This window comes from Physeter macrocephalus, chromosome 10 (genome assembly GCF_002837175.3).
Source record: "Physeter macrocephalus isolate SW-GA chromosome 10, ASM283717v5, whole genome shotgun sequence".
NCBI classification, from domain to species: Eukaryota; Metazoa; Chordata; class Mammalia; order Artiodactyla; family Physeteridae; genus Physeter; species Physeter macrocephalus.
The window spans coordinates 35,421,696-35,434,135 of record NC_041223.1 but is presented as its reverse complement, the minus strand read 5'-3'; the positions used below and the strand labels follow the sequence as shown (position 1 = coordinate 35,434,135).

The window sequence follows — 12,440 nt, the reverse complement described above, 5'->3', positions numbered from 1 at the left end:
CCCAAAATATTCCATAGCTGAACACGAAGTTTATTACACCTTTCAAATTCAAGAGAGCTGGAAGCACAGCACATAAAAGGACTTACAGGGCTTCCCTGGTGGTGCAGTGGTTGAGAGTCCACCTGCCGATGCAGGGGACACGGGTTCGTGCCCCAGTCCGGGAAGATCCCACGTGCCGCGGAGCGGCTGGGTCCGTGAGGCATGGCCGCTGAGCCTGCGCGTCCGGAGCCTGTGCTCCGCAACGGGAGAGGCCACAACAGTGAGAGGCCCGCGCACCGCAAAAAAAAAAAAACAAAACCAAAACCAAACAAAACAAAAACAAGCAAACAAAAAAAAGGACTTACATCGTTAGAAATGTTATATATAATTTCCACTAGAAAGCTCTTGATGATTTACGACCAAACTAAGACATACATTCTCTTGATTTTCTAATCAAAGAACTGTGCCTACTAAAAGCACAGATTTAATTGTTCTCATATACCAAATAAAAATACTAGCCTTTCATTATTATTTGAAAAATAACAAACTGGCCAATGAGTTCTATGAGTTTGCCAAGGTTGTTGAGAAAAGTTCTCAGTGGACTTCAATAATCAAATATGGGGACATAAACTTTTAAAAATTCTTGTTCTTATGGGCACAAACAAGCAAAATAGATAAAAGTTAAACCATCTCAGAAAATTTTAGAAATCATAAATAACAATATATTACCACATTAAATCCCTAAATAATCCTTAGGGTACTGGAAATCAGGGTTCATTTCCACTGAAAAAGGAAGAAAAAAAAGATACAAAAAGTAAGCTAAATCAGAATATAAACATTGTATGAAAGATTTCTAACTGTAATTTTTTTCTGTTGAAAAGTTTTTTCATGATTTGTTATCTTCAGAAACTCTTTAGTACTAAACCAACGAATAATTTCTATACATAATGTAAAATAATTATGAGATATGACATTACCTAAATTTTTGTATAGAGTACAACCTGTGAACCAAGTCCAAAGTTGGCAATTAAATTCCTGTATAACTCTCTGTCTCTTCATTTTGTTAGAGGCAAAATAATGTTGTACCTGTATACTTAATACGTAAATAATAAATAAATGAAATTGCTTTCCTACTATCCTAATAAACATTTATCTAAAGAGTTATCTAGTGTACAGTACATAAAATAATAAGGCATATTATCAGATCTTTGGTGATATTGCAATAATGAACTCTGGTTATTAGGGGAACAGGGGAGAAAGTAATGGAAAATTCCTGTAACTAACAATGGCTTTGGCTGTCAAGTCTCAAACACACTTATTCACTGTGTATTTCTAAAACAAAATGAAACTGTGAAGTCAAACTCATTTCCACAGCTCCAAGGGAATTAGATAAGAAACCTGATTATTTTAGATCACTCTCAGATCTAATTATTTTTTGTTATTTTTAACAGTAACGATGGTAACACTAAAAAAACGTAAAACAAATTGAGAAAAATGAAAATATTTGGTGAGCTTTTATCTTATTTTCAACTGGTTTTACTCGGAAACTAAAATATAAAATTAATTTCCAATTGCTTAATTGTCAGCAGTGGGAATGAGAACCACAAAAAGTGTGCACATTAAATAAACATGTCCTAAGTAACAAGAAAACAATGCACATAGATTTTGGCACAGCAGAATAGACTATGTGAATTCCATAACACAGGTTGCTCTTTAAGGTTTATCTGTTAAAACTTTTAAGGTTGTTTTCTCCTTTGCAGTGGCCAGTCAAGTTTCTCCTGGGGCCCACTGGGGAATAGCTGTTTTTTCAGCTAGAAGGCTAGGCTTGATTTTCCATTGCAACATTTATGTTCACTGCCCAAGTGGCTTCAGTCACACCTCATTATTTTTGATGTTTTTCATTTCTGAAGATTTCTGTAAGAAAAAACGATTAAGCGGGGTCCATCAGAAATATGCATTAGAAATAGGAAAGACACTACTTGCTTTCAAACACTGTCTGTAGGAAACTCACATGCATATATGGTTTTTTTTGACAACTAATTGAGAACAAAATAAGAAGAGCCAAAAAAAAAACAAAAAACCAAAAAAAACCCAAGGAACTAATGCAAACCCTTCAGAAACAAAGTAGATATTTCTGTGAGATAATACCTTAAATTTATAAAGTGTTTTTCAGTTTACAAAATGCTTTTCTTTGCATTTTAGTTTATCCTTATAAAAACTCTATTTTCTAGGTAATGTAAGGTAAAAAAACTGAATCTGAGGTGTAGTTAAGAGACTTGCCGAGCAATCACACAGCTAGTAAGAGGCTGGAGCTTGACTGTGTTCTAAAAAATGTCTGATTGCAGACCCATTACCTCAGCTGTGACACAATGGCTATGGAATGGAGCCCAAACCTAGTGGAGTTCTAAAGATGGCAGAGGAGAAAAAGGTACCTATAATGTTAAACTGAAGAAAAGCAACAGGCCTCAAGCATAAGTTGTACGATCTCTAGCTTCTAATGAACATATACACAGACGACATTAACACATAATGTCACACTTGCAAGGAAAGCAAGCTACACTGCAGAGAGGAATTCTGTCTGTGTTCAGGGAAGACAATTTCTTTCCATTATGGCTTTGTGGAGCATGGGTGGTTTAAGAAAAGAACCCTAATAGCATGAACTATAATGGTCAAGAGGTACAGAAGACTGATCATTTCTTTCACTCTCCCACACCTTATAGTACTAGTCATATGTTAAGTGCTAGCCACGTGGACCTGGAGAGGAACACTCTGAGGCTCACACCCTTGAGCGTTCATTAGCCTATGACTTCCTCCCTGCCTCCCTTCCTTCCTCCCTTCTCTTCTTCCTTCCCTTCTTCCTCCCTTCCTCTCTCTTTTCCTCCCTCTTCCTCTTCTTCTCTTCCTTCCTTTCTTCTTTCTTCCTTCCTTTTCTACCACACGCTGGCTCTATATAACCTTAAGGAAGTTAACTAACTTTTACGTACCTTATTTCCTCATCTTTGAAAACAAGAGGGGGGAAGGGATAATAATGCTTATTTTTGTAGGATTATGACAAAGATTAAATGAGTCAATAAATGTAAAGAGTTTTATATTTTACAATAAAGAGGTTTACTGTCTCACCATCTGTTAGCTACTTTTACTATATGTGTGAAATATAAAGACAAAATATACAGTTTTGTGACCTCTGAGGAGCTCATAGAATAACTGGGAAAGAAGAAAGGGGATGTCAAAGCAGAAAGAAATAGAATTTCTCAGCACATCATGTTAATTCCCCTAAACAGCCTGAATTTACTTTCCTCTGTCAACATCTCCCCTCAGTGCTAAGTGGTGCTGGGGGCTGGGAGGTGGGGTCCAATGAGAGGAAAATCGCCTGGATCCCATGCTTTCCTTGATTTCATTCTCTCTTCTCATCATCCACTATACCCAACTGCTGCCTTTAGATTTTCAGGTCTTTCTTTTATCACAAACAGCAATAAAACTACACACTGTAGAATGTATATTACAGTTGAAGGAACACAGGATTTTTAGGCAGTATGCCCAGATTTAATTCCCACTTCTACCATTTACTATCTTTGCGCCTTTATCTGCATAAAGAGATAACAACCGAATTTTTCCCTCACAGCGTTGCTTCTCCTGAGGGGAGAGGTAGGGAGGGCAAATGAAATAGATACATTGTAGTACAGAGAAACAACGTGAAGAACTCCGTCTGACTCCCGATTCTAAGATACACTCGCTGCGCGTCTTGAGGAATCTCTGAATTCCATTTTCTTACCAATGAACGAGTTTTGGTAGTAATAACTGAATCACAGAGTTGAGGAAACATCAAATGAAATAAAGGACCTGCAAGTGCTTTGTAAAACGTAAAGTGAAACAGAAATATTAATTGCTATTATTGCTATTATTCACATAAACTCATATTGCTCATATTCACATAAAACTATTATAAGCCTGTAGTTTGAAAGTTCAATCTGTCATCTTGACAGTTATTAGTCTCACTCTCCCTTGTCAATAAACTGATTTAAGATAGTACAGGGTTAAGCAGAAAAATGGGAGGTGAGGGAGTAGAATAATTAGATTATCTCAATATAAAATAATAGGATTTAAACAATCTTAGTTTTGGAAGGGACCTTGTAAGTTGCCTCTTCCTGCTTGACCTAGCCCAATCTTCCACCCAGGGTAGGGATCCCCAAATAACGCCTGTGCTTTAGTGGTCAGCTGAAGTAGGCAAAGCTGACTTCACATTGCATAGAAACTTTGTTCTTTATTGCATTAACTTTCAAGAAATCTCAAAATGTGAAAGAACTGATTTCTCTGACAATTATTTAGGTTTTAAAATTCAAATTGATTTAAAGCCCTCAAATCTTTTGGCATTCATCGACCACTCCTTTGGAAATGTCACAAACTTAATTTGGAGGTGATGTTTCTTACTTTGAATTGAATACTGACTGATTACTTTTGAATATTCATAGTTACTTAGATGATCATATTAACTGAGGGACATGGAATCGTCTCTCCCTGGAGATCAAGCCAAATACTTCATCCGTAGAAGAACAGATACAGAATGAAGTTTTATTTTGTTTTGTTTTTCTCTCTAAAATGTATTCTTTGATAGTAAAAATGTCTTTCCAGAGTCAAAATCTATATCTTTGTAAGAAGAGACTACTGTTTAATCCACAAAATGAAGCTTTAAAGATACCATAAAATTAGATGAGTAATTTTTTGAATGAGAGTATTAAGTCAAAGAAAATCTCCGTTTCATCTTATTTTTGAGGAATCCAGTTCAGGTATATCTAAAAACGCTTTACTTTCTCTTATAAAGCTGGTGTTTCCTAAACAGTTACTTGAACCAAGGCTAGTCACACCCTACATTTTCCCTTTTGGGAACTTTGAGTGTCACTGTCCTCAAATTGCTCAACCTGATGGTGAACAGTAAAACCTGCAGTAAGCACATCTACCTGCTTTAGGAAGCAGCTTGTTTGTGAAACTTCCTGAAATCTCTTCCAAACATTTTCAACTGAATTTTCATCCATGTACCCATTTTAATGTTTGTACCCATCCTCTACTTTCTTTCCCTTAGCATCTTTTGTAACTAAGTTATTGGTTGAGATTGAAAAAACAAATGATACAAGTTAATAGCTGCTTTATTCTTCTTCTCATCTGTGGTGGTTACAAGTATTACATCATTTTTCAAAGATGACTCATATATTTATGCTCGTGGCAACTGTTTTTGCATGTTTGATAAGTGTCATACATTATCTGTCCAGTACAGAATGGGAGTTTGGGGTTCACTTCTCTATTCAAGAAATATTTATTGAGAACCCACAGTAAGCCAGGAACTCTTTTAAATCTAAAGATAGAGCAAATGGATAAAAATTCCTGTCCTCATGGTGCCCTCATGTGGGGAAAGTGGCTCACAATCAAAATAAAGAAGCAAAGTGTGTAGCATGTTAGCTGGCATAAGGGAGATCGGTAGTCCCAGATAAAGAGATTACAATTTTAAATAAGGTGTGTATGGAAGGAATCGCCGAGAAGGTAATGGCTAAGGAAAGACCTAAATGAGACAAAGATAAAAGCCATGTAGATCTCTGGGGGGCAGACGATACCACTTAGAGAAAATAGCCTGTGTTGGTGTTGAAGATGGAGTACCCCTAGCATTTCTGAGGAACAGTGGGAAGCCAATGTAGCTAGAATAGAGAGAAAAGAGAAGTAGAGAGACCACTGGAGGACTCTGAAGAAAAGAGTTACATGACATGACTAAGGTTTTAACACATTCACTCTGGCTGTCATGTTGAGAATGGACAATACTGAGGCAAGGGCAGAAGAAGATTGACTGGTTAGGAAGCCAATAACAAGAATCCAGAAGAAAAATGATGATGGCTTGGACTAGGTTGATAGCAGTGAACAAGGTAAAAAATAGACAAATTCTAGATACTGTCTGAGGATAAAGCCAATAGGGTTTGCTGATGGAGTGGGTGTGATGAAGAGAAGGGGAGAAGAAGAGACAGGTTGTTCACAATTCTTCTACTGCATTACCTTTCAAAGTGTCGTCAAAGATCCCTGTATCACAATCACCCAAAAAAACATGTTGAAAGCAATTCCTAGTTCCTTTCTCAGAACTTCTGAATCAGATTCTCTAGAGCAGAGGTTAGCAAACTTTTCCTCTAGAGGGCCAGATAGTACAAATTTTAGGCTTTGCATATAGTCTCTGTCAAAACTACTCAGTTCTGCTGATACAGCACACAAGCAGCCACAGGCAATGTGCAAATGAATAAGCATGGCTGTGGTCCAATCAAACTTATATAAACATTGAAATTTGAATTTCAAATAATTTTCATGTGTCAGAAAATATTCTTTTTTTTTCAACTTTTTAAAAACAAAAAAAAAACCAAATATTTTTAGGTTGGGGGCAGTACAATAACAGGCAATGGGACAGATTTGACTCACCACCAGAGGTTGCCAACCCCACTCTAGAGAGCACATCCCAAGAATATGTATTTTTAACATACTCATTAAGTGACTTTTTATGCACAAGAAGTTAGAGACTCACTGAGATAAATTTTGAAAGTCATCAGTTCCTTTTTGCTTTGCTTAATTCATTGGTCAAAATAAATATGGGCCTCATGAATGAAGTAAGAACCAGAATTAACTGAAATAATGGATTAAAAAAAAGATTGTCACTTGCCAATAAGAAAAAAGTTTAGAAAAAGAAAGAGAAAGGAAATTTAAAATGATAAGGTTAGAAGTTATTAATAAGGAAAATTGGGAAATTGGGGAGAGGCTCAAGAGCTTATTATTTATAGGAAAACTCTACAGTTTCAAAAAATGCATTTACCATTAAAAAGGATCAATCAATGATTTGCACATGACTCCATAAAGGTGAAAGGCACAGGTCACCATATCGATCCAATCTCTTGTTCTACCCAAGTTAAGATACTGTCACTGGTCTTAAGAAAAATATTATTTTGCCATGTGAAAGAATAGTACCTATCGTAATTTGCACTCCATGCACAGAGCTCCTGTCTGCTGTAGGAGCCCTGTATCAGGTCTCAGTCGTTACGAGTTTACACCATGACATCTCTTTTTCTGTTTTATCCTCTAATGCTTCAATTGCTTTTCTTTCTAGTATTGCACACAAATCATAAAATCATATGGGAGAAATAAGAAAAAAGAAATTTACTTAAACAGACTTGTTAATCATAATCATACTACTGAAAGAATGATCATTCTGGGCTTAAAATAATTGATTTTGTTTCTTCATTTGGTATCTCTCAACTTTATCTCTACTTTGCAGGCACAATCTTTGCTGACAATCTTCTTTGTCTCAAGATTTAACTCACCAAAGTTTTATTTCTGAGACTGAATCAAACAGAAATCGACAATTTTTATTTTAGAGAAAATAATTTTTAATAAACTCAAATGCAGTTTCAAGTCTGAATAGATAGACCTAAAACTATTAGCAAATAGCTTTTGAAGTTTTTAAAGAACTTATTGGTGAAAAAAAATAAGTACATAAGTATCTAGCGAGCATTATGAAAAATATGAGTGGTAATGAGAAGAGAAAGGAAATGAAGAGTAAGACAAGACTTGAACTAGGCTATCTCAATAAGGTGTCTTGGTCTCATATGCCTAACTCCTAAAGCTGAAAGATATATTTCTTCAAAATTTCTAATAGATTCCTTTATAAACTAATATGAGACATGGTTAATATTATGCCACAGCAATCAATATGCAGTAGGTGCTAAATGAAGGCTATAATAATGATAAGAATAATTTTCTAGTGTCTACACTGTGCCAGTCTCATTATAGAATTTCATGTGAGGCAGGTATTTTTATCTTTATTTTACAGATAAAGAAACAAAATCCCAAAGAAATTCAACATTCTTTGAATTAGAGCTTGGTCTTGGGTCTGTCTGGTGGCAAAGCCTGCACATTTCCTCTATACCCCACCATCTTGCCGAATGTTTCCCTAGTGGATAATGTTCCTGTCCAGCCACAGACTGAGGAGAGAACGAAGTGGAAAGAAAAGAAAAGAAAAAGGTTGCATTGTCTGGAGAATTGTTTTTCCCTTTCAATATGGTATATCGTTTTGCTTTTATAATCAACATTCTGCTGATGAGATCTCCCATTGGTGAAGGCTGACGAGTCAGATTTTCCAAGAAAAGCAAGCACTGCAGGAAATAAATTAATCTCTAGGGAAGAAGAGGGGCTGTCAGTACTCACACAACTGCCTAATAGGAAATGATATTTCAGAATTGTTCAAAGAATGAAATGACTGTGGTTCTCCTTCCAGCATATTCTTAAACATTTAAGCCTTCCAAAAGGAGGGAAAAAGGTTGCTATAAAATGAAGAGCAACCTTATAACATTTTACTTTAGGCTGTCAGTATTTCTAAACTGAAAACAGTATTCCCTGGAAATGTAAGGGAAATTCTACTGGTGTCATTATTTTGTTTACATTGTGAAAAATCTGCATTGATGTTAAGTAGAAGAACAAAAGATATACCAGATTTTAGGATTACCAGTTTGAAACTATCCAATATCTTAAACAATGATTTATTTAGTCCTTAGGAGTAAAAGTAATTATTGTGCTTAGAATTACACATTATCTAGAATAATAGTGAATTATTGAAGTCCACTTTTTTTAAAATTGAGAAACAAGGATATGTTTTATTGTACCAAACTCTTGATAACACATATTCAGTCATTCAGTCAAGGTCTTTAAAATAGAACCTTGTCTAATTCTCAAAATAGTTTTAATAGAGAAGTGCCTTATGCTTTGTTTCCCATCATAAAGGAAAATCTGAGGTTTAAACATTAAGATTGAGAGTGCCCTTGTCCCTGTGGTGAGCCACAGCCACCCCCTGCCTCTGCAGGAGATCCTCCAACACTAGCAGAAAGATCAATGGATCTGATTCAGCTGAGAATCACCAGAAAAAATAGAAGCATTAGCAGGAGAAGCTATTAAACACTGCCCTAGAGAAGGCACTAGTTAAAACAGCGTTAAAAAGAAGCCTGGGAGAGACCTTCAAGATGGCGGAGGAGTAAGACGTGGAGATCAACTTCCTGCCCACAAACACATCAGAAATACATCTACATGTGGAACAACTCCTACAGAACACGTACTGAACGCTGGCAGAAGACCTCAGACTTCCCAAAAGATATATATATTTTTTTCCTTTTTCTCTTTTTGTGTGTATGATTCTTTGTGTGATTTTGTCTGTATAGCTTTGCTTTTACCATTTGTCCTAGGGTTCTGTCTGTCCTTTTTTTTTTTTTTCAGTATAGTTTTTAGTGCTCGTTATAATTGGTGGATTTGTTTTTTGGTTTGGTGGCTCTCTTCTTTCTTTCTTTTTTTTAAATTACATTTTAATTTTTTTAATAATTTTTTTAATTTTAATAACTTTATTTTATTTATTTATTTTCTTTCTTTTTTTCTCAATTTTCTTCTGAGCTGCGTGGCTGACAGGGTCTTGGTGCTCTGGCCAGGTGTCAGGCCTGTGCCTCTGAGGTGGGAGAGCTGAGTTCAGGACATTGGTCCTCCAGAGACCTCCCAGCTCCAAGTAATACCAAACAGCGAAAGCTCTCCCACAGATCTCCAGCTCAGCAGTAAAACCCAGCTCCACTCAACGACCAGCAAGCTAAACTGCTGCACACCCTATGCCAAACAACTAGCAAGAGAGGAGCAAAACCCCACCCATTAGCAGAGAGGCTGCCTAAAATCATAAAAAGGTCACAGACATCCCAAAACACACCACCGGAGGTGGTCCTGCCCACCAGAAAGACAAGATCCAACCTCATCCACCAGAACACAGGCACTAGTCCCCTCCACCAGGAAATCCTACCAACCCACTGAAACAACCTTAGCCACTGGGGGCAGACACCAAAAACAACGGGGAACTACGAACCTGCGGCCTGCAAAAAGGAGACCCCAAACACAGTAAGTTAAACAAAAGGAGAAGACAGAGAAACACACAGCAGATGAAGGAACAAGGGAAAAACCCACCAGACCAAACAAATGTAGAGGAAATAGGCAGTCTACCTGAAAAAGAATTCAGAGTAATGATAGTAAAGATGATGCAAAATCTTGGAAATAGAATGGAGAAGATACAAGAAATGCTTAACAAGGACCTACAAGAACTAAAGAGCAAACAAACAATGATGAACCACAAAATAAATGAACTTAAAAATTCTCTAGAAGGAATAAAAGCAGAAAAACTGGGGGAAAAAAACGGATAAGTGACCTGGAAGATAAAATAGTGGAAATAACTACTGCAGAGCAGGATAAAGAAAAAAGAATGAAAAGAACTGCGTACAGTCTTAGAGACCTCTGGGACAACATTACACGAACCAACATTTGAATTATACGGGTCTCAGAAAGAGAAAAAGAAAGGGATTGAGAAAATATTTGAAGAGATTATTTCCTATATTCCTTCCCTAATATAGGAAAGGAAATAGTTAATCAAGTCCAGGAAGGGCAAGAGTCCCATAGAAGATAAATCCAAGGGGAAACATGCCAAGACACATATTAATCACACTATCAAAAATCAAATACAAAGAAAAAATATTAAAAGCAGCAAGGGAAAAACAACAAATAACATACCAGGGAATCCCCATAAGGTTAACAGCTGATCTTTCAGCAGAAACTCTGCAAGTCAGAAGGGAGGGGCAGAACATATTTAAAGTGATGAAAGGGAAAAACCTACAACCAAGATAACTCTACCCAGGAAGGATCTCATTCAGATTCAACAGAGAAATTAAAACCTTTAAAGAAAAGCAAAAGTTAAAAGAATTCAGCACCACCAAACCAGCTTTACAACAAATGCTAAAGGAACTTCTCTGGGCAGGAAACACAACAGAAGGAAACGACCTACAATAACAAACCCAAAACAATTAAGAAAATGGTAATAGGAACATACATATCAATAATTACCTTAAATGTAAATGGATCATATCTTGGGTCACAAATCTAGCCTTGGTAAATTTAAGAATATTGAAATAGTATCAGGTATCTTTTCCAACCAAAACACTATGAGACTAGATATCAATAACAGGAAAAAAATCTGTAAAAAATACAAACACATGGAAGCTAAACAATATACTACTAAATAACCAAGAGATCACTGAAGAAATCAAAGAGGAAATCAAAAAATACCTAGAAACAAATGACAATGGAGACACGACGACCAAAACCTATGGGATGCAGCAAAAGCAGTTCTAAGAGGGAAGTTTATAGCAATACAATTGTACCTCAAGAAACAAGAAATTTCTCAAATAAACCCCCTAACCTTACACCTAAAGCAAGTAGAGAAAGAAGGACAAAAAAACAAAGCAAAACCCAAAGTGAGCAGAAGGAAAGAAATCATAAATATCAGATAAGAAATAGATGAAAAAAAATGAAGGAAACGATAGCAAAGATCAATAAAACTAAAAGCTGGTTCTTTGAGAAGATAAGCAAAATTGATAAACCATTAGCCAGACTCATCAAGAAAAAAAGGGAGAAGACTCAAATCAATGTAATTAGAAATGAAAAAGGAAAAGTAACAACTAACACTACAGAAATACAAAGGATTGTGAGAGATTACCACAAGCAACCATGTGAGGATAGATCATATCTTGGGTCACAAATCTAGCCTTGGTAAATTTAAGAATATTGAAATAGTATCAGGTATCTTTTCCAACCAAAACACTATGAGACTAGATATCAATAACAGGAAAAAAATCTGTAAAAAATACAAACACATGGAAGCTAAACAATATACTACTAAATAACCAAGAGATCACTGAAGAAATCAAAGAGGAAATCAAAAAATACCTAGAAACAAATGACAATGGAGACACGACGACCAAAACCTATGGGATGCAGCAAAAGCAGTTCTAAGAGGGAAGTTTATAGCAATACAATTGTACCTCAAGAAACAAGAAATTTCTCAAATAAACCCCCTAACCTTACACCTAAAGCAAGTAGAGAAAGAAGGACAAAAAAACAAAGCAAAACCCAAAGTGAGCAGAAGGAAAGAAATCATAAATATCAGATAAGAAATAGATGAAAAAAAATGAAGGAAACGATAGCAAAGATCAATAAAACTAAAAGCTGGTTCTTTGAGAAGATAAGCAAAATTGATAAACCATTAGCCAGACTCATCAAGAAAAAAAGGGAGAAGACTCAAATCAATGTAATTAGAAATGAAAAAGGAAAAGTAACAACTAACACTACAGAAATACAAAGGATTGTGAGAGATTACCACAAGCAACCATGTGCCAATAAAATGGACAACCTGGAATAAATGGACAAATTCTTAGAAAAGCACAACCTTCCGAGGCTGAACCAAGAGGAAACAGAAAATATAAACAGACCAATCACAAGCACTGAAATTGAAACTATGATTAAAAATCTTCCAACAGGGGCTTCCCTGGTGGCGCAGTGGTTGAGAGTCCGCCTGCTGATACAGGGGACACGGGTTC

General features: G+C 36.1%; 1 protein-coding gene across 1 annotated transcript in view; it reads right to left on the bottom strand.

The window, feature by feature from the left end:
- Positions 1–1,827: 1,827 nt before the first annotated feature.
- Positions 1,828–12,440, bottom strand: part of THEMIS (thymocyte selection associated) — a 178,491-nt gene continuing 167,878 nt past the window's right edge. The window contains exon 6 of the mRNA XM_028494728.1: positions 1,828–1,893. Coding sequence (XP_028350529.1) covers positions 1,862–1,893 — 32 coding nt within the window. The 3' untranslated portion in view covers positions 1,828–1,861. The remainder of the gene's footprint in view (positions 1,894–12,440) is intronic.